The sequence below is a fragment of the Salvelinus alpinus genome, chromosome 24 (genome assembly GCF_045679555.1).
Source record: "Salvelinus alpinus chromosome 24, SLU_Salpinus.1, whole genome shotgun sequence".
Classification (NCBI taxonomy): domain Eukaryota; kingdom Metazoa; phylum Chordata; class Actinopteri; order Salmoniformes; family Salmonidae; genus Salvelinus; species Salvelinus alpinus.
The window spans coordinates 6525525-6551674 of NC_092109.1; the positions used below are offsets into that span (position 1 = coordinate 6525525).

General features: G+C 44.9%; 1 protein-coding gene across 1 annotated transcript; it reads right to left on the reverse strand.

Annotated features, from left to right (window-relative positions):
• Nucleotides 1-7472: 7472 nt before the first annotated feature.
• Nucleotides 7473-21265, reverse strand: LOC139552037 (ectoderm-neural cortex protein 1). The gene is made up of 4 exons (XM_071363388.1): nt 21129-21265; nt 14041-14268; nt 12276-13885; nt 7473-8350 (listed from the first exon to the last, which is right to left on the reverse strand). The coding sequence occupies exons 2-3, from the start codon at nt 14260-14262 to the stop codon at nt 12332-12334; spliced, it is 1776 nt and encodes a 591-aa protein (XP_071219489.1). The 5' UTR covers nt 14263-14268; nt 21129-21265; the 3' UTR covers nt 7473-8350; nt 12276-12331.
• Between the last annotated feature and the right edge of the window lie 4885 nt (nt 21266-26150).

Below are 26150 nucleotides of genomic sequence, written 5' to 3' on the forward strand. Positions count from 1 at the left end.
ATACCCCAAAGGGCCTATGTCCTTTTAAAAATGGAAACACCCTCAGTATAGTGATGCAGATCTTTAGATTTTATACACGTGAAATTGTGTCATTCCAAACTTTATCCGCAACCGCATTGTGTCATTACGAACTTTATTCCCCAATTCCGCTGTTTCATTATCCGTGTAGCCTACTGCTAAAATTAACAGAGATGTATCGCTCGAGTCGCAACATAATGGAATATAACATTGCGGATAAAGTTCAGCTTTTCCGTTTCTAAAAGGAGTCCAGTGTCTGGACATTTACATTTAAAAAAAAGATTTGGTTGTGAAAAAGATTCTCCTTTCAAACCAGTACATCTAACCACATACTGTGTGAGAGGTCTACGTTTCCTCTCATTAATAATTCAACTGTATCCTATTGACCATTTCCCAACTCCCTCACAGATCAGCAACCCTGTCGCACAATTGGAAATTAAATGGGACCCTAGATTCGACATGAAAATGGCCCCAACATTTGAACAGAATGTTTTACTTTGTCACTTACAGCCCCTCCAGAGGTATACACAGTCTTTTGCAGTCTGACTTTTACAGATTTCTGTCTGCCTGAAGCTCCCTGGTCTCTGTGCAGATCTATCTGTCTTTCATTTGAGATGTAACATAGCCTGGCCTAAGAGCCATACAGTACTTTAGATATTTCTGAGCACCTCCAAGACATATCCCACTGGGCAAAAACAGTTTGAATCAATGTTGTTTCCATGTCATTTCATCCAGAAAAATCTATGTGATGACGTTGAATAAACATGAAAAACTGATTGGATTTGCAAAAAGTCATCAACATAAAGGGCATTTTTTTTCACCCAACTTTTAACTAAATCCAATGAAATCGTGACATTTTTGGTTGTTTTCACATTGAATTCACGTTATTTGACAACTCAACCAAATGTAAATCAAAACTAGACGTTAAACTGACATCTGCACCCAGTGGGATAATACCTACAAATGGTCTAGTTACTTTAGAGAGAAACAAAAGTAGATTGGTCGGGTGTAATCCGCCACCGCCTAGCAATCCAAAATGTGCGTGTTCGAGTCGTGTCGGGGACAACTGAGGCCTTTTAGCTAACCTGTAGTCTAAACTTAACCCATTTCACTAATACTAAATGGAGTGTCACAGATTTACATACAGGTTAATACAAATTTCCCCGAGACCACTCTGTGTAACATAGACGTTAGAGCTGGCACAACTCAAAGGACATCTCTCTCTCTCTTTTCAACTCTACTTTCACAGAGGAAAGGTGTGTGTGTGTGTGTGTGTGCGTGCGTGTGCGTGCGTGCGTGCGTGCGTGCGTGCGTGCGTGTGTGCGTGCGTGCGTGCGTGCGTATGCTGGTGGGCGTATGCTGGTGGGCGTGTGTGTGTGTGAACTGTAAAGGCTGAATCAGAGAGCTGCTATACGTGTTGCCAGGCGATAGTGTGTAAGTGGGTACCTGGGTAGGCAATCATTCTGTCCCTGTTATAGCTTAGATGCAGTCTTCCTTAGTCTGAATATATTTCATTGCTCTCTCTCTCACTCTCTCTTCCTCCCTCCATCCATCCATTCATCCATCCATCTGCAACACACACCAGAGGTTTGAAGTGAACTTGGTGAGGACAAACTTCCTACTGTAGTAATCACTGGAGGTCAAGTCATCGTTGGTATGTTATGTTTAGGGAAATAGGAGCCATTTACTGCTAGAAATGATATTCAACTTCCTGTCTTGATTAATAAGGGAATATTAACTCACAGAGGGGCACTCGAGGGGCCTCCCAGTCCCACACACACAGACCCACACATCAACTCATGTGCTAGTCACTGTATCCTTATTATGCAGTATTGCCGCTGGGGGAGAAGAAGCGTACTTACTTAGTCCTCGTCATCCTGGATGGGACATAAGGCCGCAACAATCTTGAGTCGGTCTTTGGCAACAGCTTGTGCCCTGTCCCATGAGGAGGAAAGGAAAGAGGGAAGAAAATTCATATCATCTCACGCATTCACTGCAAAAATGGCTGTGCATCACAAACTGTTGTTTGAAGCTGAATGTCCAACCTATAAACTTTGATGCTTCTTTCAGTCGCTTTCCTGTGAAAGGCCGTGTGTGTTGTGTTTGTCTACATTTAGGGTCAGGACTGGAGCCAGTTAAACAGTTTTTTCTCAACCTGCCATCACCGATTAGGAGGTGTTTCAGACAATGAATGTAAACAGAAACACCAAGTGGAGCGGAGAGGAAAGGAGAGCATAGAAGCTGGACTCCACAGTGCTTGAGAAATGCAGTGATAGGCTGAGTCTCAAATAGAACCCTAACCCCATAGGGCTCTGCTCAACTGTAGTGCTCTAAATAGGGAATAGTGGCATTTGGTAGCTGGGCTGTGCTGTGTGCTCTCTGCTCTGCAGTATGCAAACTAATGGGATGCTAAACGTGTTAGAGAGAGACGTCATACACATGGAGTCGACAGTTGCTAAGCAGTTCTGCACTGTATTCTCTGTCTCGTGTGGAAAGATTGAGTGGAGGGAGTAGGAAGTGAGAGATGAGGGAGGGAGAAAGCGGAGAGAAAGAGATAATAAGAAAGCGATATAGAGGCTTTACATAAAATTAAAAAAAATCATGATCTCCTTCTATCTCAGCCCCCATTGTTTTCATCAGATAAAGGTTACTGTTGCCTAGCTGACTCGTCAGAAAAAGGGAAAGTGTCTGGGTTGTGTTTAGTTTCCTTGTTCCTCCCCTTTCCCTATCCACCCTCTCTCTCCCTCTCCGTCACTGTGACCAGCTGCGATCACAGAGGAGCAGCGGTGCCGAGACCTGCTTCTTTAACCTCATCAATCCAGCCCCGGCACTGCAGGGAGCCCAGCTCAGAGAGAGAGCAGAGAAGAGCAGAGTGGAAAGCCAGAGGCATAGATAGGATGATTTCAGTCTCTCCTCCAACAGAACAAAAGGCTGTTTGGATGGATAATACACTGGGCTTTAATACCACGGGACAATTAAAGTGAACTACATTCCCTGTAACGCTGCCTAAATGTATGAAAACGCGGTAATGAGCTAGTTAGGCCTTCATGACCCAACGCTATGGTGCTGCTGATGGAATGAGTGTTGTATTTTTCCTCACACCATTTCCTCATGCCAAAATATTTGCAGCAGGTTCATGGGGGAAGTTAACCTCAGGAATGATAGATAGCCTATATGCAAAACCTTCATATGCTTTGAATGTGTAGCCTAGGAAAGATGTTGGATTTTGGTTTAAGCAAAAACCGTAGTGTTAAAACCAATCTTAAAGAGGCTATTGTGTGTGTGCACCAAATAGTTACACAGTCCATTTACCAAACATTAGGAACACTAACATTGAGTTGCACCCCATTTTACCCTCAAAACAGCCTCAATTTTTCGGGGCATGTGCTCTAGAAGGTGTCGAAAGCGTTCCACAGGGATGCTGGCCCATGTTGAATCCAATGCTTCCCACAGTTGTGTGAAGTTGGCTGGATGTGCTTTGGGTGGTGGACCATTCTTGATACACACGGGAAACTGTTGAGCGTGAAAAACCCAGCAGCGTTGCAGTTCTTGACACAAACCGGTGCACCTGCCAACAACTACCATACTGCGTTCAAAGGCACTTAAATCTGTTGTCTTGCCCATTCACCCTCTGAATGGCCCACATACACAATGTCTCAATGTCTCAAGGCTTAAAATCTTTCTTTAACCTGTATCCTCCCCTTCATCTACACTGATTGAAGTGGATTTAAAATGTGATATCAATAAGGAATCATAGCTTTCACCTAGATTAAATGTGTCAGTATGCCATGGAAAGAGCAGGTGTTTGTAATATTTTGTATAAAAGCTCAACTGCAAATAAATAAAGACAGGCAAGGCAAGTGATTACAGTCAAGAGGAAAAACTCTTATGTTTATTTTGCTATGAATTTCACACTGTGAAAAAAATCTGTCACATGTACAAAACAATGTTATAAAAAAATTGAAATAAAATTTTACTTTGACATGAAAAAGAAATTAAAACAAATGCACATTGATGACAGTGCTTTTAAAGATGCATCCTGTCTGAATTTTACATCATTTTGGTGAATGCCTACAGCAAGCCTGCCGGGGAGAATACACTCTCACGTGACCGAGCTGAATCTCGATAAAGGAGGAAGAGAGAGGGGGCAAAGAGAGAAATGAGAGAGGTGGAAAAAATGCCACTCAACAATTACATCTAAATTGGAGGAGCAGTCATTGTTGACAGTTGCCAGGGTCATTTGTGTTCTAAAAGGGATTATCCTACGGGTAGGTCTAATCCTGAATGCTGATCGGTTAAAACTGCATTCCAGACAGTCTATTCCACAAATAACCACCGGCTAAATCTATGACGTTAAAATGCCTGTTCCATCTGACTGTGCAATCCACTGTCTCATCAGCCCAGCCAGGCACTTAATAAGCTTGATCTCCACTATAAAAAGCATCTGGACATTATCTCACATTTATTTTAGACTAACATATTGATTTCAACATTGGAGATATAAACCTTGCTGTCTGTCTCTCCGACATTTGCAACATTGTTTCAATATTCAAATTCCTGCTGTCCCATAGTAATGAATGAGTCGGGACGAGACAGACAGGCAGGCAGCGTTTCTCAGCCAGTCAAGATCATGAATCAGCTGGCATAATTTTTGGCATATATACAAAAAAATGTCAATTGAAAAAAGGTAAAACGAAACTCAGCTAATTTGCAGTCTTTCCAGCTTCAGGTTGAAGTGATTGTGTTACTGTAGCTGTATTGTTGGCTAGCTACTCTGATGAGTGAGCACATTTTCTATGCCAGGCGAAATCGTGCCTCATTAACTTATTGTTATGGATGTATCCAAATAAATGTCACTAGAAAACAGCTTAAACAAATGTAAATGCAGCTACTTTGCTGTTATTCTGGCTGCATTTTTTGACATGACTGTAAATTACCCGTAGTTGGCTAGCTAGCAAGCAACGATGGGGTCGCGTCTCTAGCAACCATAGATTTGTGTCGGGACTATATCTTGTGGAAGGATTAAATAGTATGAATAAATTAATCAAAATAAAAAAAAATATGAAAATGTCAATCATTATTTGAATATGTTGGTAACCTGTTGTATAAAATAGATAATGCCCTCCAAGCCGGTGTTTGGAGGATATATTGGCCCGGTTTGCCAATATCAAGGGCCTAACAACAAGGGCCTAACAACACCCATGCCAATTTATCCTCCAAACCCCGACTTCTCGGGCATTATCACTTAAGTAACCCGCTTGTCTGATTTGTGAGGCCAGTTGGGCAGTGTTCTGTGAACGGGTTAGTTAGGGGGTTGACATCAAGGTGCTAATGAGTCTCCATAGAATTCCTCAAACGATTCCTGCTTTTGTAGGCCTGGGAGGTGGACTAGGAAGTGGGTGGCTCACACAATCAAAGAGGAATGTGGAATCTTGCCCATTTAGTTCTTAGGGGTTGAGGCGATTCACTGAATACAACCATTATACATCCTGGGAAAATCTATACAACTGTTAGCTTTTTTGTTGACATACATAATGATTTCATTGATGCTAAACTCTATATGTCAATGTTTTGGCCACCTAGACAGACAAAGAGACAAAAAGTCCAGAATTTTATTTTTTGGTCTTAGGAACTCTCCCCTGTCATATTTCCTCCCATACATCAGTGACACTATTGTGAAAAGCACGGCGGTGTCTGCCTGCCCTTATCAACACCAACACACCAAGATTACAGGATTCAACTAACCCATCCTCTTCCTCATCCCCCTCATTTTCACTCTCACACTACACTAAACGGGAAGTATCCTGACTTGAGATCTACATGCTCAAATTGTCATGCAAGTCTCCCGTTGATATTAATAAATTATTTACAAGAAAGTCTGATTTACATACACTCATCTCAAGTCAGAATATTTCATATTTGAGTGTGGGACTTAAAGGGCCCAGGGACTCAAGAGGGACTCAGAGGGGACCTAGTGAGGGGACCTAGAGTAACGCCTGAAGGGGTTGAGTCCAGGGTAGATGTGACACAGTCAGTCCCCCAGCTGTTCCAAGGACAGCTGCCCCTTCACATTCCTCACATAACTACACAGGGCCTGGCTAGCGGTGTCAGGGTCACAGGCTGTGTGTTTGTGTGTGTGTGTGCGTGCGTGCGTGCGTGTGTCACTGTGCTGATGTTCCTAACAGTTACTGCATGCCTCTGCCGCTAGCTTCTAACACATACAAATTCTCACAGCCTGCTTGTTTTTGTCGTTAACATTGTTGTTGTTATTTTCCTCTAGCAGTGTCTCTGTTGACACAACAACAAGGCCATTTGGTGTAGCGCTTTAGGCCCCAGTTTGACCAGAGTCTGTTAGTTAAATTCCATCAAATTAAGCAGATATGCCTCATAGAAGTCAACATTAAAATGTGAGATATTACACTAACCAGAGTCCACCGCTAAATCAAAATATTATCTACGCAAGGCCTTATTGATCCTCTGACCCGGCCACCTGCACTCTGGGTAATCTGAGCGACGTCCATCCTCTCCATGTCCATCCCTACTCTGACGCCTAACCCCTGACCTCTAACCTCTGATCTGTACACCCCACTTTAAAAAGATAAGGCTCCACATTGGGAGAAACTGAACTGTGCAAAAAAAGCAGCCCAAATGAAATAAAAAATAGAGCAGCTTTAACTTGGGCCATGCATGATATACCCCGTTAAACGATAAACATTCATTCACTTATTCATGTATGAATGCAGGCAGAGAAACAATATATAGGATTAAGCATTATTTTACATAAACGAATAAAGTAAAGTCATTTTCTTATAAATGAAGACTTCTGAAACATAATACATTGCAGCAAGATTAGAAAATGAATATTTTACGTTTCAGTTTGGGTAAGCAAATTGACAAGATTCTCTTGACCAGAGAAGTTCATGCCAACCATATCGAGTCCCACATGACCATAGATGTTCTGAAGAATTCAGTATCACCGTTTAGGCAAAGCGGAAGATCAATCCATCAGTACTCCAACAAAACAATACTTCTCATTGGAATAACATCAGAAAGATCAGTAAATAGTGTCCAAGACTAAACAGTATTTTGTGTAGTACTACTGAGCTTTTCTTCAGTAGTACTATGAGCATTTTCTTCAGTTCTGTGTTGCATTGTCCTTTACTGTTCTTGGATGTGTGTTATTTTGCATGGGGAGAGTGTAGTAGCCTACAGCCAAAATGGTTTTCCTTTGGGGTTCTTCACATCAGTAGTCATGTCACCTCCTCCGCCAACCCCCCCCTCAGGCTCAGCTGGTGCCGGCACCTAAAGTCCCCAGGAAACGTAGTGACAGCTAGAGCCAGGTCTCACACAAAACTGCCAAACAGGAACTCCCAACGCCCATTACAATGTTTTAAACCCCAAACGCCCACTAGGTGATGGGGACGGGAAGAGGAAGGGAGGAGGTTCTCTCTCTCTTTTTCTCTCTCTCTCCTCTTTGGCTAGTGCAGAAGGACTGGTGGCCAATAGAGCAATATAATCTCTCCCAGATGGAACGCAAAGAGTCTGATGTATCAGATACACAACGGAGGCAACTAACAGAACGGAAGAGTAAAGAGTGGAGGAGAGGAGAGAGAGGGGATGTTGTTGTTCCTTCACTGTGCATATCCTGGATCAGTTTGTGGATCAGCTGGTTATAAACAAGCTGAAGGGTTTTGTCTTTGTCCCGTTCTCTGGTCTGGTCACACACATGCTGATCACTGACTCTCCACTCTCCTCTCTCTTCATATGTATCCTATGTCCAGCCAGGTATTCTTCATGCCATTATATTAAAGTCCGTGTGCAGAGGGCTTGTTTTTTATTTGATTTTTTTCGTTTCATTTCACAGAATTATCAGAGTGAGAAGCGCAACGACATAGCGATACGAGTCTTTCACGATTGAATGGAAAGAAATTAAGAGGCTGTGTGACTGACCGGTATATTGATGGTTATTTTATGAAAGGCTGCGAAGCAACGGCGCCATTTGCCAATAGTACACTGAAGGGGTTGTTGTTATCTTACAGCGCAAGCAGCAGTTTGTTGAGCGTGATTGCATGGACAACATCCAAACCTCCCTCTCAGAAACGATATGACATCATTGACATGGTGATGTCGTTCTGTGTACAAGGTCCTCCCAGGAGCATTGATGGTTCTTTAAACGTCGGTGTACTCACAGCATCATCAGGATGGGATCAAGGTGTGTTTTCACACTCACACCAGGGTTCAGGTCTATTTATGGATTGTTTTTTATTTGTTTTTTGTTTTTTTTGCACAGACAGGAAGTTCCAATCCAGTGGATGATGCACAACAGGGAAATCTGAGGAAAAATAAGAGAGAGAGAGAAAGCATTAGACAAAGAACACGGACAGAGGACTTGTGTGAATGAAAGCAGGAAGGCAAACGGTGTTTAAGAGGTCATGGTATGTTCCTCTCCTTTCACGCCTGCAAAAACATGCAAAAAAAATGTAAGAGTCACTAGTTCAGGGATGGAAAAATCACTCAGATAGGCTCCGGATCCTATCTTCACTATTTTACCATACCCTCTCATTCATTTTTTTTCTCCCCTCTGTACAAACAAAACAGCCACTGCCTGCCCTGGCCTGGCATTTGCACCTGTTTCTCTGCAGACGTGTGTCAACGATATCAAGTATTAGAGCTAAAAGGCTAATTCCCTCCTCTGTGAACGTTATCCACTTTCCTCCCATTCCCTCCCCCAAAACAGTTAGGCTTTTATTTTTTGTATCATTCCCCCAACTCTAAGTCCAGCTAGATATTTCACATCTGACCAGCTCTGGCTCTGCATCTCATTCTGACCTTTTCCTTTTAAAAGCGCATATCTTTATTTTTCCAGCATTACGCCACCGATGATTTATAGCCTAGGGAACACCCCATATCAATTTGAAAGATATCCACCCCCTCCATCTGTCTCGCCTTCTTCCCTGTGGCCCTAACTAGAGGGCCGGTGGGGGGGAAGCCGATCTTACAAATGGCTGTGGTATCTAGAGGACACACACAGGCGCACAGGCACACACAAGCACACACACGTGCACACACAGGCACACCCAGGCACACACATAACGGTAGCCCCCGTACATCCAGTGGAAGCAGCCAACTCTTCCTCCCAGAAGAGGTTTCTCATTTTGGCTTTGAGAAGCTCTAGGTATACTCGCCTAGCGATGGGCAGATCCGCCGGGAGGTCATAGTACAGCGAAGGAGGAATAACAATAAGCAAACGTCTGTATCCTCTCCAACGCATCAGTGGAGTGAGCAATCTGACTGATAAAAGAAACCTCATTTGAGATTTTTGGGGGGGGTTCTATAAACTGGAGTTCGCTAGTCTTTACCAACCTTGGAAGTTACGAAAAGGAACGATAACACATTTGATTTTATCAGTATTGGCACTCTTGCGAGACTAAAGGAGATCTCTGAATAAAAACATGGATTTGCTCGAAACCAGATTCCTTTGGGGCTGTAACCATCAGGAAGGAACATACCTAAGAAAGGGAAGGGAGGAAGAGAAAGGGGAAAGTAGAGTAGAGTCCCTGTGAAAAGTGTTGAGTAGAGATCCTTCTCTCCTCTCTTCTTCCCCCTCTCCCCTCCCACTATTTGGTAGACAGTAAAATATCCCTGTCACTGTTTCTCTGTGCAGTCAACACTTACACTAACTCAGTGACTGACTTCCATCTGAAATAATTGTACAACCAAAATCAGTAGTTTTGCATTGGTCTAGAGAGGTTTAAAGCCTTCACTGCAGACTCTGTTTCAGAGATGAGTCACTGAAGAAAAATGGCCCCTTCTAAGTCAGGGAGCATTTCATGCAAGGAGAGCAGAGCAGAGAGGAGAGGCATATCAGCATCCCAGACAGAGCAGTGAGGCTGCTCCTACCCACTCCCTGGCATTACCAAACAGGAGACTGGAGCATGCTGGACAGTTGCAGCCCAATCATACACCTCCTCTCTATCTCTCTTTTGCTCTATCTGTCTCTCTCGCTATCTATCTCTCTCTCTTTCTCTGTCCCTCTCTCTTGGTCTCTCACTCTCTCTCTCTCTCTCTCTCTCTCTCTCTCTCTTTTGCTCTCTCTGTCTCTCTTGCTATCTATCTCTCTCTCTTTCTCTGTCCCTCTCTCTTGGTCTCTCACTCTCTCTCTCTCTCTCTGTCTCTCTCACTCTTTCCTGTTTCTCTCGCCCTCTCTTTGGCTCCCATCTCTTATGAGCTGAGAGCACGCAGCCATTTCACCCAGGTCTGCGAAATAAGGTCCGCCAAATGTGTGTGTGCATGCACGTGTGTGCACGACTGCCTGTTTGCGTGTGTGCATGTCTGCCTTTATGCATTCGTGTATGAGTGTGAAAGTCGGATTATGACACCAGGGTCTCCAGTGTTCAGAATGAGCAGGGTTGCCAATGGTCTGTGCTCTACATCCGTCTGGCCTGCTTATCGTCACTGAGGCCGAGAGAGGTTACTATATGGGCGTACAAATTGACACAGGGCATAGGGGAGAAGTGGGGAAGACTGAGGCTGCTCAGGCCAACAGTGAACACTCACCTCCAGGCTAGGCACTGTTATTTGTCAGGGCATGGTATATGTGTATGTCTATGTGTGTGCGTGCGGGCTGTGTGTTCTTCTCATCTGTATGGCTGTGCAGCCGTGTTTTCTCGAAAAGACAGGCGCCAAAGCCTTACTCCTTCCCCACTCCTCCCTACGACCACCCCAGACAGCAACTGAAGAGCAGCAGTCTGCCTCCCTGAGTCGCTAGTCTGCCTCCCTCCCTCTCCCCCTTACCCCTATCTCTCTCTCTCCTTCCTTCCTTCCTTCCTTCCTTCCTTCCTTCCTTCCTTCCTTCCTTCCTTCCTTCCTTCCTTCCTTCCTTCCTTCCTTCCTTCCTTCCTTCCTTCCTTCCTTCCTTCCTTCATTCCCTCCCTCCCTCCCTCTTTCTCTCCCTCCCTCCCTCCCTCTCTCCCGCCCAGCAACACACCATAAACCCATAAAAAGGAGGCGATTGAGAGTGGATTAGCCTCACCAGGCTGTGGTAGCCTGCCTGCCTGCATGTAGATTGTTTAATTGGCCTCCCCTCCGCTCACTCCTCTCAGACAAATTTCCCCCACAGGGACAATAAAAGTATTCTATTCTGTTTCAATTACCCCTCTGTCCCTCCTCCCTCACCCCAACCCTGCGGCCTCAAAACTCACTTAACCTACCCATACGATCCCCTATCCTCTATCCTAGCCCTCCCACCCCTCTCTCTACATGGTCCCCCACACACACGCTCAAAAACAAAGGGATGTCCAGCTATGGTGAAATATGTGGTGGGATGGAATTTTGTTTATCCCTGTATCTGTGGTTTTCCGTGGTGTCGACAGACACAACCACTCAAAACACACTCAGTACTCAGACAATGGAGGCTGTGTGAAGATGTTGCTTATTCAAAAACAATACGCTTTAGTCTACCATCCTCCTCTTCTCTCCTTTCCCAATGGGCATCTCCTTCTCTCTCTCCATCTCCTCAGTAGCCAGACATAGCAAATCCAGCTCTGCTGCTGAATCACTGAGCAATCACCTACTGGCTATAGCGTCATCGTGGGAGAGATCTGTGTCTGTCAAGGAGTAGATTCTCCTGAAATGTAACTGTACATACATATCATGTCAAACATACATACTGTATGTGGAAAATGTGTCTATCCATTACATGCTGTATTGCTGTTGGCTCTGCCTAAACATTATTTTAGTAGTGCCAGACAGACAGCCAGCAAGCCACACATACTGTCTGCTCGGGGCTGAAAACCAGACAACAAGACTAGGAAATAAATAAAGAAGTCAAATAGCAGCGGCTGCTTGGTTAGTATTCAAAGCATGCAGTTCAGCCATGGCCAAATTCTCGTGGCAATATAATTAGTCTATCAATAGTCAATTTGTCCTCGATTCAATCGGGATATTTGTCCTTGTCCTTGTAAAAGAGAGACGGCTACTGAATGAAGACAGCTGTGTTCAACCTATGAGCTGGGAATTGAAGTTACAGTATGTGAATGTTCCAAAACACAGCCCTAATAGATATATGACTGAGTGACTGAATAAGAAAAACTGACAACAAGAAACTCATGCACTCAGCTCGGCTGTGAAACTCTCCAGTTTGGACTCTCCAGAATATCACTTATACGTTATGCTTTCCATCTCTCTCCCCCACAGTAACAAACAGACAGCAACACAGAGAGCGAGAGAGACAGAGACAAAGAGACTTATCTCCGTACCTCATGGGAGGGGGGTTGGGATGGAGGTGTCAGGCTATCCCAGGATCCCTTGCAGCTCAGGCAGGGAGATGTTTCCAGGTGCTGACGAAGGCTGTTGGGATGAGGGAATAGGGTACGGTAGTTATGCTGTTCCACGCGTCCAGCGTCGGATCATAACAGTCCAGTGTCTTACACCGCTGCGTGCCAAAGTAGCCCCCCACCACGTACAGTTTGTTACCTGACGCCACGGCCTGGCAGCTCATTCTCTTGGCTGTCACGTCTCCCACTTTAGTCCACTGGTACGTGTCGCTGCTGAACTTATAGGCTGAGCACGCTGAGAACTCCGTGTCCCCACCCATCACAAATATCTGGTTCCCAAGGACAGCAGCGGCAGTGTAGCGCCAGGGCTGTGGGCAGGAGGCGGGCACCGTCCAGCGGTTCTCCTGCGGGTCATAGCACTGCACCTTGGGTAGTTTGTCGTGGGTGACGCTTGTGCCTCCGAAGGCAAAGAGTTTCAGCTTGACGCTGACCACCGCTGCGTTGCTCACGCCCTCCCTCAGCGGCGCCACCATGGTCCATTTATTGGCCACCGGGTCGAACTGCTCCACCTGTTTCAGGGACACTGAGGGCGAGGCGGGGAGGCAGCCGGTGCCGGCCGTGTGTCCTCCAACTACGTAGAGGCAGTGTTTCAGCTCGGCCGAGCCGTGGCCGAAGCGAGCGATGAGCATGGGCGCCGCCTTGGACCACTCCTCGTGCAAGGTGTCGTAGACCCACACGTCTTTGGACACGCCGTTCTCTGAGCCTCTCCCGCCAGTCACATAGACATTACAGCCGATGGCGCAGGCGCTGAACTCCTTCCTGGGGCTGGGGATGTCCGCCTTGGGGATGATCTCCTTGGCCTTCTGGTCCACCAGGTACAGCTTGTCACACATAAAGGTCTGTCCTCCCAGCAGGAACAGGGCGTGGCTGGTCTTCCTGGGCCGGGCGCAGGGGCTTTTCACCACACCATCGTTCTGAAGGATCTTCAGCTTGCAGTGGATAGCCTCGTCCACCAGCTCTTTGCTCTTCAACTGGTCATTGATCAGCTCCTCTGTGGACACATTCTCCATGAGGAAGATGGCAGGGAGTAGAGCCAGGCGGACGGTCTGCAGCAGCTCAGGCAGGTTGCAGTGCCTCCTCTCCAAGTCGTAGTTGACCCAGTTGAGGGCAGCCTCGTAGACCAGCCTCTCATCCTCTGTCTCCAGCTCCTCGTGGGACAGGAGCTGCACCACCATGTCTTTGGGAAGCTGGAGGAAATCCTCTGTCTTGCAGATGGTGGGGAAGTTGCTGAGGCACATGCCCCAGGAGAGCTCAGACAGCTTCGTACACTGGTGAGCGTCGGACAGCAGCAGCATGCCCAGGCAGTTGGACGGGTGCAGGTTCCTCTCCAGGAACTCGGCGCAGGCGTCCCGGATGTCCTGGAACTCCAGCATGTCCCCGGCCTCAAGGAGGGACTCTGCATTCTCCTCGTTGATGACAACCCGGGATGTGTAAGCATAGTCTAATAAGAGCTCCAGGACCTCCGGGTGGATGGAGTCCCTGAAGTCCACCTCGCTGGCCTGGCTCTCCTTCAGCCCGCCAGAGAACATGGCCTGTCAGAGAACAAAGAGGATGGGAAACCAAGAGAGTTAGCTAATTAGCTCGTAAAACTTTTAGCCCAGCTAGTGTTAGCATGATGGCTAAACATGCATGTTTTCTTATGGGAAATGCTAACGGTTCCCTCTCTCTTGGTAATAAGTGTCTTTACCTCAAAGTAGCGGCTGCAGGCAGCCAGCACAGCACGGTGGCAGGGGAAGGAGCGACTACCGGCATGGAGGAGGACGTCGGTGAAGAGACGCTGCTGCCGCAGTGTGTTCAGGTGCATGAGGACGCTGTCGGCATACGATGACTTGTGGAACAGGTAGATGTTCATGGAGCCGGTGCTGGCACGCGACTTGCGGTTCTCGTGGACGCAGACAGACATTTTCATTGAATCCTGGGAAAGAGAACAACACCAGAAATTGGATTTAGAATACATAACGTATCATAACAAAGTAAAACACACAGCCGTTGGCATGAGTGATTCACAAAATGAAAACCAGTAGCCCATATATACCCATATATATGGAAACAGAAAAATGCATGATAAGAAATTCAAAGCATGGGGACATAGCCTACAGTTCAAAGTCCCTTTTCTGACCAGAAAACCAGAATATAAATGAAAGCTAGTCCAAGCTAAACCCTGTTAGAGTGCATAACTCATCTCTACACAGTCCTAGGGAAGGGTACTGAGTCACCATCTCAGTCTCAGGGTGCTTCCCAATTGGCACCCTATTCCTTATATAGCCATATGGGCCCTTGTCAAAAGAATGCACTATATAGGGAATAGAATGCCATTTGGGATGCAGCCCCAGTCACATTTTGATTCCAGGGACAGGTGTCTGATATGATCAATATCAGCAGGGTCGCTCACTGGGCTAGGACAGGCTGGTCTCATAGACAAGACTTAACATAGTAAACGAAAATCCAGAACACTCAAATTAGTATGATATGCTACATTTGGTATCGTTACATAAGACAGAAGGTTACTTAAGGGGAAAATGAAATGAGGGTGGTGGGTCAGGGTGGATGGGTAGGTGTATAAAGTGAACGTCTAGCAACCCAAAGGTTGCTTGTTCGAATTTCGTTACTGACAACTTCAGCAACATTGCAACGACTTACTACTTTTTAGATAACTTGTAAGGGTTGGCTAGGGGGAGAAAACGTTCAAAAGTGAACAGCAAGGCATGTACACCCCTAGAGTTCCTTAAGGAACCAATGCTAGCCAATGGTTCATATTTGCACCTTCGGTTAGTTGAGGGGTTCTTGGAGGAACCTTTTTGGTTCAATGTAGCACTGGGTTCCTGGAGGAACACTGGAGTGGAAGAGTGGTTTAGTAGGAGTGTGGCTTTTTTTGGTGCCCCGTTAAGAGTAAATGTCAGTCCTGTTCATCTGTTCTGTTGAATTGTCATCACATGTTAAAGTTGATCTAAAATCAAAAATGTCTCAAGTGATTCCAACTATACTAAACAAAAATGTAAATGCAACATGTAAAGTTTTGGTCCCGTGTTTCATGTTCTGAAATAAAAAAATCCCAGAAATGTTCCATACGCACAAAAAGCTTACTTCTCTAAAATGTGTGAGCACTAAATTTGTTTGTATCCCATTTCTCCTTTGCCAAGATAATCCATCCACCTGACAGGTGTAGCATAGAAGCTAATTAAACAGCATGATCTTTACACAGGTGCACCTTGTGATGGGGACAATGAAAGGTCCACTTTAAAATGTGCAGTTTTGTCACACAACACAATGCCACAGATGTCTCAAGTTGAGGGAGCATGCAACTGGCATGCTGACTGCAGGAATGTCTACCAGAGCTGTTGCCAGAGAATTTAATGTTAATTTCTCTACCATAAGATTCATCCAATGTCATTTTAGAGAATTTGGAAGTATGTCCAACTGGCCTCACAACCGCAGACCATGTGTAACCATGCCAGCCCAGTACCTCCACATCCGGATTCTTCACCTGCACACAATACCCCATAATGACAAAGCGAACACAGGTTTTTAGACATGTTTGCAAATGTATAAAAATAAAATACCTTACTTACATAAGTTTTCAGACCCGAAAACGTATGTATGAGACTCAAAATTGAGCACAGGTGCATCCTGTTTAGATTGATCATCCTTGAGATGTTTCTACAACTTGATTGGAGTCCACCTGTGGTAAATTCAATTGATTGGACATGATTTGGAAAGGCACATACCTGTCGATATAAGGTCCCACAGTTGACAGTGTATGTCAGAGCAAAAACCAAGTCATGAGGTCGAAGAAATTGTCCGTAGAGCTCTGAGAGAGGATTGTGTCGAGTGGCCTCACACAGTGGCCTCCATCATTCTTAAATGGAAGAAGTTTGGAACCACCAAGACTCTTCCTAAAGCTGGCCACCCAAGCCAAACTGAGAAATTGGGGGAGAAGGGCCTTGGTCAGGGAGGTGACCAAGAACCCGATCGTCACTCTGACAGAGCTCTATCTCCTCTGTGGAAATGGGAGAACCTTCCAGAACAACAACCATCTCTGCAGCACTCCACCAATCAGCCTGCTTGGAGTTTTCCTAAAGGCACCTAAAGGACTCTCAGACCATGAGAAACAAGATTCTCTGGTCTGATGAAACCAAGATTGAACTCTTTGGCATGGATGCCAAGCGTCACGTCTGGAGGAAACCTGGCACCATCTTTACGGTGAAGCACGGTGATGGCAGCATCATGCTGTGGGCATGTTTTTCAGCAGCAGGGACTGGGAGACCAGTCAGGATCGAGGGAAGGATTAACGGAGCAAAGTACAGAGAGATCCTTAATGAAAATCTGCTCCAGAGTGCTCAGGACCTCAGACTGGGGTGAAGGTTCACCTTCCAACAACGACCCTAAGCACACAGCCAAGACAACGCAGGATTGACTTCGGGACAAGTCTCTGAATGTCCTTGAGAGGCCCAGCCAGAGCCCAGAATTGAATTCTATTCAACATCGCTGGAGACTTGAAAATAGCTGTGCAGTGACGCTCCCCATCCAACCTGATAGAGCTTGAGATGATCTGCAGAGAAGAATGGGAGAAACTCCCCAAATACAGGTGTACTAAGCTTGTAGCGTCAAATTCCAAGAAGACTCGAGGCGGTTATCACTGCCAAAGGTGCTTTAACAAAGTACTGAGTAAAGGGTCTGAATACTTACGTAATGTGATTTGTTTTTGCGCACATTTCTAAAAATCTGTTTTTGCTTCGTCATTTTGGGGTATTGTGTGTGTGTAGAAAAAAACGATTGAATCCATTTCAGAATAAGGCTGTAACGTAACAACATTTGGAAAAAGTAAAGGGGTCTGAATACTTTCTGAATCACTGTATGCCCTTATTTGGAGTTTGACGTCACAGATGTGAGTTTTATGGAAGAAGGCACAAAATGTCACTGTCTTCCGTTGAAAGATACAGACAGGTGCAGAAGATGGCCAGTAGCGATAAAAGACTGGACAAAACACCACTACAGCCAATCTTGCAAATCTATGTGTTTAGTAAGCACTTAATTGATGATGACTATGAACGCGATATACAATCAGAAACGATGGTAACAAAACACAGAAGAAAACGCAAAGACAGAGCTGTACCTTCTGTATTCCCATGGATTGGATCTGGCAGTGTTTATTGGTAGTCTTAAACAATTCTACTTTGAAACAAAAGTATACACCTCACACACATGATTGTGGCCTTAAAAAAAAAACACCTGCATCATGTCAGATATATACAGTGATCCCTCGCCACTTCGCGGTTCACTTATCGCGGATTCGCTATTTCGCGGATTTTCATAATGCATTTTTTATTTTTTTTTGGTGCATTGTGCTCTGCATTCTGATTCGCTAAAAACTCACTCCCGCTTCTTGTATCAAAACATGCTACGAATTGTGCTATCATTTTGTCGTCTCGTGCAGTTATGTGTACGTACATAAAACAGCTTGGCAAATTTACATTAAGTTGGCCAGGAAGGAAGGAAGGACTAACGCTTGGTCGCTTAGCAACCATGGTGCGAATGGCCACTGAACTTAAGCGAGTAGCTGAGGAATGGGACCCTTTGATGAGCCGTTCATTACAGTTCTCCAACGTAATCGATGGTGGCATGTCGGTGTACAAGGATCTTTTTGCAAAGAAGAAAAAAGAGCGACAACAGCTGCCTATCACTATGCTCTTCTCCCGAACAAACACACCTGCACCGCGGGCTTCAGAAGAAGAGAACACTGCAGAGCGCAGTCAGGATGCAGCGGCCCAGTCTGAAGAGCAGTGAAACGGCCTACACGTGAGTCACTGTATTTGTATACATGTAATAGTTGCTAATTGTAAAAAAAAAAGAAGTTTTCTATTTCGCGGATTTCACTTATCGCGGGTCATTTTCGGAACGTAACCCCCGCGATAAACGAGGGATTACTGTAGTTGAAATGTATTACACTGAGAACTTACATCCCAATATTACACTTTATATACATCACAGAATATGTAATATGTGAAATATAACAAAACTGTTTGACATAGATCGCAGCCGGCCGCGACTGGGAGACACATGGGGCGGCGCACAATTGGCCCAGCGTCGTCCGGGTTAGAGGAGGGTTTGGCCGGCAGGGATGTTGTTGTCCCATCGCACACTAGGGACTCCTGTGGCGGGCCGGGCGCAGTGCACGCTGACACGGTCGCCAGGTGTACGGTGTTTCCTCCGACACATTGGTGCGGCTGGCTTCCGGGTTAAGTGGGCATTGTATCAAGAAGCAGTTGGGTTGTGTGTTCGGAGGACGCACGGCTCTCGACCTTCGCCTCTCCCGGGTCCGTACGGGAGTTGCAGCGATGAGACAAGACTGTAACTACCAATTGGATACCACAAAATTGCGGAGAAAAAGGGGTACATTTTTTTTTAAATTTAAAATAATTAAAATAATCCCCCCAAAATATTTGAAAATACACTTTTTTTAAATGTATAAAATATTATTTAAAAAACTGTTCGACATAAAAAATGCGGATTTTAATTTTTTACTTTTTTTTAACATAAATATTCATTATGAAATTGTAAAACATTTAATAACATTCCAGCCATGAGGCCAAAGAGGGCACCTTTGGTCATTGACTGCAGGAAAGGGCAATTGACTTAGTATCAGGTCTACTAATTTTTTTCATAATAATAATCACCAATGTCTGATGTGTTGGCTAGCCATGGTTTATTTGCTTGACAACATTTCATGCTTTTAACAACTGTATAGCCTTGCGGGAAATACATGGTCCTAGGAACCACCTGGGGTAGGCCTATTTGGTTGCATGTAGTCTGGTCTATTGTGTATTCGTAACCCCCACCTCCCCCTGTCGATAGTGGCCATGAGTATCCTAACAATATAATTACTTTTAGCCCCATTGCCATGGAAAATATATGACAGATTATTAACATCTGTGGTATTTTGACGTCAGACATGTTTGTAGGTTGCTGTTTACTTCGTATAACTCATCTGTAATGCTAGGCTACTGTTTTCACTTCTTCCCCATTAAAGTTAAACACAGACAGTTTTGTAGCTTCAACAAAGCTTAAAGAGGTGTATGAGTTCCTCAAAAGCCTGTGCTAATCTCAAAGTTGGAAAAATTACCACTTTATTACGAGTGGCGCAGCGGTCTAAGGCACTGCACCTCAGTGCAAGAGGTGTCACTACAGTCCCTGGTTTGAATCCAGGCTGTATCACATCCGGCTGTTATTGGGAGTCCCATAGTGCGGCGCACAATTGGCCCAGCGTCGTCTGGGTTTGACCGGGGTAGGCCGTCATTGTAAATAAGAATTTGTTCTTAACTGACTTGCCTAGTTAAATAAAGGTGCAATAAAATATTAGCAATGTTAATATTAATATTATATTTAAGAATATGTCATATGCATAACTATTCAAGGACATTTTTATTTGCAGTGTACAAACTTAACACGATGAACGGAATGACATTAATGCCAACGGGTGGCCAAAATGAACGATGTGAAAGCCACACCTCCAATAAACTGCGCCTCCAATCTGATATCCAATCTACAATATATTATTAAAAAGGTTCAAAATTGAACCCCTCCCTCACAAAAAAGATCCCAGTTTGAACCTTTACACAGGGGTTCCTCAAACAACCTTTTCAGAAGGGTTTCTCAAAGGTTCTGCCAGTGTGACAACACAAAAGGTTCTTCCAGGCACCTTTACTTCTGAGTGTAGGCTATATCTTATAACTGTTCAATCGCTGCAGGAAAAATTAACCCTGTCACCGGGCAAGATGTCAACAAAACCCGTCAGTGTAAACTGCCACCATATGCTCATCTGCAGTGTATATTTAACATAATCTGTCCTAATTGTCATGTAACCGATATAAGCAGCGCGGTCCCCAACCGGGTGTCACCATCTCTGCACGAGAGGTTAATTGTGTTAAGCCCAACGCTCAATGGGACTAAAATTGTGGTCCTTGCCGAATTTAACCAAATTAGAAACATAAATGACACATCAGCAGCTATGTTGGAGCCATGTCGCACCTGATGCCCCCATTAATACGGTTACACCGGGAGCAGCTGTAAAAGGGCACGCGGAGAGACCACTTAGAACAGACCGGGTGCAATCAATGATAAGAGAACACAATATAAAGGGTATTCTAAAATGCAAGGGTTACATTTGCAAGGGATGATTTCTTCGGTTTACAACTAGCCAATAGCCTGATTTGGTGTGTTGTCTAGATGGGACTGGCTTGAAGACGAGCAATCAAATATTGTATTTAAACGACATAGCCTGCATAGGCTAAAACTCCTCATAGCCTACCTACATGCCCTAAAAATAGCACATTTTATATGATCACAATCCTTGCTTTGTCTTGCTTCTCTCCTTGAGTCAGGCTAGAATACATGCAGCCTAGAATAATAACATGATAATTCAAACGTTAAACAAAATAAAGCTCCCTATGAATATTGTCCTCTAAACTGTTATAATTTGGCATCTGATCTCATATAGACCGATGTATGATGAATTGCTTTAAATGTCATGCTGCAAAATGCATTAAAACAATGTGTCTTCAGGCTATGTTCATAAATTACGCGTTTCTCCAAAAAATATAGCACAAGAATGATTGAGCTTCTCCGTGAATTCTGAAGTCCACGACGCCACATCTCAATGGATAGTGAGAGAATGAGAATCCTCAGCTACTCCATGCATAGACCTATATCATTACAATAATGACAGTTAACAATTCTCTAATGTGGAAAATACAAGTAGGCTATGTGCCATATGCATACCTCCTTAGGTGGGAGTTCAATTGTGTCCGCTTTATCCCTCGAACATGCCACTGCTGGAAGAGTAGCCACGATGCTGGTTCAAGCAAGCCACTTGTGCTTGTGAGAATGCGCGTCTTGGGTTCCTCAGTAAGGAATAGCTATATTTGGGGAGGACCTGAACACTATTTCTATCCCTATAGAAATGTCAATGGACTCGAATCATCCAAATGTTTAGTTCAGTGATTAGATCTCCAGTTCTAAATTCATCGTTCTGTCCAGGTTAAAATAAGGACCAATAAATACAAAATAAGGAAAAGGATTTGCGCTAGCGGACTGACTCCAGACTTGCGTCTGATCCTATAGCAGTTCAATGTCGCCAGCTAGTGCGTGTCGTGCGCTCGGTGAGTCGGGTCTTCCCTAGGTAATGTCAATGGGGTGTGTTTATAGTGAGAAAGGGGGAGGACCGTCCTCGTGTCGAGGAAGCGAGTGGGAGGGGTATGCAAAATAGCTTAGTGTTGTGGTGGGAACCAAGCAGCAGCAGAGGTAGAGGCGATGGAATGAGAACGCAGGACCTGGAGGTCGGGCCCTCTGTTGATCAGAAGGCAAGGGGGAGGTAATAAAACAGTAAACTAGTGTGAAAGCCAGGGAGAGATATTTACTCACCTGTAGAACTTTATTACAAACGGAAGTTTGACAGACAAATTGGATCATGATCCATCAGTACTAGCACTTCTCAGACTCCAATCGTAAGCATTGGCTCATTCCACACCCAACGCTGAACCGAAGCTCTTTCTAAACCTTTATATGACTTGTTTGAGATACGTTTTTAGAAACATTTGGAACTTAACTTTCATATCAGCAAGAAAGAATTTTCAAAAAACAAAACGTATTGTAACTGAAAAATACTTTTGGTTGCTGTTAAAGCAAGTTAAAACAGTGTAGAGTATGTGTATATTTAGCATTTGTGAAATGATTTTGATGTGATATGAAAGAAGAGGGCTTTATGTTTCTAGAACCATACCATAACTTAGAATCAATTCACGTTTAGATGGAGTATTTGGCTGTTTTGGCTTCCAGAGCCAGTTTGTCTCTGAACATAACACGTAAGATTAACTCCTTAACAGTACATTCTTGGGACAGGCCTATACACTCTGTAATGTAGGCATTTATGTGTTCATATTTTTGTTGCATCGTATACTACTGGATAAAATGCACCAGATATTATTTACATGAGGCTTCATTTGAATTCCAGGAAGTCCATTTCCATACATTTTTTATAACTTCCTCATGGAGTATTGATGCGTTTCATCATCAACATTTTGTATGCAGGGCCTAGTGGCTTGCCATCATAAATTCCTAATAGCCACTCTAGCACAGGTGTAATCTCGGGTTAACACAGAATTTAAGTCTTGTGTAATTGGTCAGCTCCTCAATTAACACACTGAATCTGTCCATGAAAGAGTAGCAGAGGTGTGGGATTGCAAATGTTCACCTGCACTTTTCATATGTCGATCTTTGGTTGGGTCCTTTGCCCATAGCAGCAAATATAAAATAATGGCAAGAATTCCATACAGATAAATGTAATTACCGTAGGCACATATCAAAGGTGTACACGGTGAGGACGATAAGAATAACGCTTTTTTTTCATATAGGCCTCTCATTGACTGAATGCACTACATACCTGTGCATAGCCGCAGAAGGTGGTTTGGGGGTGGGGGTTGGGTAAGTGTCCCGTGAAAATCTCACTCTTAAAAGCTTATAATCTGTTAACTCCCAACTAATGTTGTTGACTCGTTCTATATTTGTATTTGTGGCCAAAGTATAAATTAGAAAAGAAACTCTTCAAAAACCCCACCTCAAACTTGCATCTCAAACAGATGTTTTAAAAAATGCTGCTATTTCCTCATGAATAATGAACATCATGTTTTTTTGTCGAGACATCTCATTGGCTGAGCCGGCCAATCACCTGTTTACTTGTCGTTTATATTTTTTATGGACCAGTATACACCCACACCATTCTGTTGTTGAGGTATGCCAACACCATTCAAACACAGAAAAACTGTGTTTGACACCTTGCTCTTTGAACTGAAGAATCAACCCTCAAGCATGAAAACAAGAACATGTCCTTGCATCAGAAATTAAAATATGAGGTGATGCAATATTCTGCATTGTCCTAACAAATACATGTTAGACTATGTTCTTGGCCATCAGAGTTCTTTCTGTAAGCAAAATGAAAGACATCTTATAATCAGTATCAAAGTACAAACACCTGGGTAGTGAGTCGGTGCAGCCAGCTGGTTTCTTCATGCATCGCGCCGACAGAAACAAACATCTTTCCGGTAAGAAGAGGGGCGGGGGGGTATGCCTTATGATTAACGAGAAGTGGTGTGATCATCATAACAACACACAAGAACTCAAGTCGTTCTGTTCACCTGATCTAGAACTCCTCACAATCAAATGTCGACCGCATTATCTACCAAGGGAATTCTCGTCAATCATAATCACAGCCGTATACATTCCCCCCCAAGCAGACACATCGATGGCCCTGAACGAACTTTATCTGACTCTTTGTAAACTGGAAACCACACACCCTGAGGCTGCATTCATCGTAGCTGGGGATTTTAACAAGGCTAATCTAAAAACAAAACTCCCTAAATTCTATCAGCATATCGATTGTGCTACCAGGGCTGGAAAAACACTAGACCATTGTTATACTAATTTCCGCGACGCTTATAAGGCCCTCCCCCGCCCCCCTTTCGGAAAAGCTGACCACGACTCCATTTTGTTGATTCCAGCCTACAAACAAAAACTCAAACAACAAGCTCCCGCGCTCAGGTCTGTTCAACGCTGGTCCGACCAATCTGAATCCACGCTTCAAGACTGCTTCGATCACGCGGATTGGAATATGTTCCGCATCGCGTCCAACAACAATATTGACGAATATGCTGATTCGGTGAGCGAGTTCATTAGGAAGTGCATTGACGATGTCGTACCCACAGCAACGATAAAAACATTCCCAAACCAGAAACCGTGGATTGACGGCAGCATTCGCGTGAAACTGAAAGCGCGAACCACTGCTTTTAACCAGGGCAAGGTGACCGGAAGCATGACCGAATACAAACAGTGTAGCTATTCTCTCCGCAAGGCAATCAAACAGGCTAAGTCTCAGTACAGAGACAAAATCGAGTCGAAATTCAACAGCTCAGACACAAGAGGTATGTGGCAGGGTCTACAGTCAATCACGGATTACAAAAAGAAAACCAGCCCCGTCGAGGACCAGGATGTCTTGCTCCCAGACAGGCTAAACAACTTTTTTGCCCGCTTTGAGGACAATACAGTGCCACTGACACGGCCCCCTACCAAAACCTGCGGGCTCTCCTTCACTGCAGCCGAGGTGAGTAAAACATTTAAACGTGTTAACCCTCGCAAGGCTGCAGGCCCAGACGGCATTCCCAGCCGCGTCCTCAGAGCATGCGCAGACCAGCTGGCTGGTGTGTTTACGGACATATTCAATCAATCCTTATCCCAGTCTGCTGTTCCCACATGCTTCAAGAGGGCCACCATTGTTCCTGTTCCCAAGAAAGCTAAGGTAACTGAGCTAAACGACTACCGCCCCGTAGCACTCACTTCCGTCATCATGAAGTGCTTTGAGAGACTAGTCAAGGACCATATCACCTCCACCCTACCGGACACCCTAGACCCACTCCAATTTGCTTACCGACCCAATAGGTCCACAGACGACGCAATCGCAACCACACTGCACACTGCCCTAACCCATCTGGACAAGAGGAATACCCATGTGAGAATGCTGTTCATCGATTACAGCTCAGCATTTAACACCATAGTACCCTCCAAACTCGTCATCAAGCTCGAGACCCTGGGTCTCGACCCCGCCCTGTTTAACTGGGTCCTGGACTTCCTGACGGGCCGCCCCCAGGTGGTGAGGGTAGGTAACAACATCTCCACCCCGCTGATCCTCAACACTGGGGCCCCACAAGGGTGCGTTCTGAGCCCTCTCCTGTACTCCCTGTTCACCCACGACTGCGTGGCCATGCACGCCTCCAACTCAATCATCAAGTTTGCGGATGACACTACAGTGGTAGGCTTGATCACCAACAACGACGAGACGGCCTACAGGGAGGAGGTGAGGGCCCTCGGAGTGTGGTGTCAGGAAAATAACCTCATACTCAACGTCAACAAAACAAAGGAGATGATTGTGGACTTCAGGAAACAGCAGAGGGAGCACCCCCCTATCCACATCGACGGGTCAGTAGTGGAGAAGGTGGAAAGTTTTAAGTTCCTCGGTGTACACATCACGGACAAACTGAACTGGTCCACCCACACAGACAGCGTTGTGAAGAAGGCGCAGCAGCGCCTCTTCAACCTCAGGAGGCTGAAGAAATTCGGCTTGTCACCAAAAGCACTCACAAACTTCTACAGATGCACAATCGAGAGCATCCTGTCGGGCTGTATCACCGCCTGGTACGGCAACTGCTCCGCCCACAACCGTAAGGCTCTCCAGAGGGTAGTGAGGTCTGCAGAACGCATCACCAGGGGCAAACTACCTGCCCTCCAGGACACCTACACCACCCGATGTCACAGGAAGGCCATAAAGATCATCAAGGACAACAACCACCCAAGCCACTGCCTGTTCACCCCGCTATCATCCAGAAGGCGAGGTCAGTACAGGTGCATCAAAGCAGGGACCGAGAGACTGAAAAACAGCTTCTATCTCAAGGCCATCAGACTGTTAAACAGCCACCACTAACATTTAGCGGCCGCTGCCAACATACTGACTCAACTCCAGCCACTTTAAAAATGGGAATTGATGGAAATTATGTAAAAATGTACCACTAGCCACTTTAAGCAATGCCACTTAATACAATGTTTACATACCCTACATTACCCATCTCATATGTATATATACTGTACTCTATATCATCTACTGCATCTTGCCATCTTTATGCAATACATGTACCACTAGCCACTTTAAACTATGCCACTTTATGTTTACATACCCTACAGTACTCATCTCATATGTAT

What these genes read in the sequence shown, in the direction of transcription:
- LOC139552037 (XM_071363388.1), bottom strand. Translation starts at nt 14,262, where the DNA reads ATGAAAATGTCTGTCTGCGTCCACGAGAACCGCAAGTCGCGTGCCAGC. An exon ending in CCTGCAGCCGCTACTTTGAG is followed by an intron (nt 13,886 to 14,040) that starts GTAAAGACACTT and finishes GTTCTCTGACAG; the next exon opens with GCCATGTTCTCTGGCGGGCT.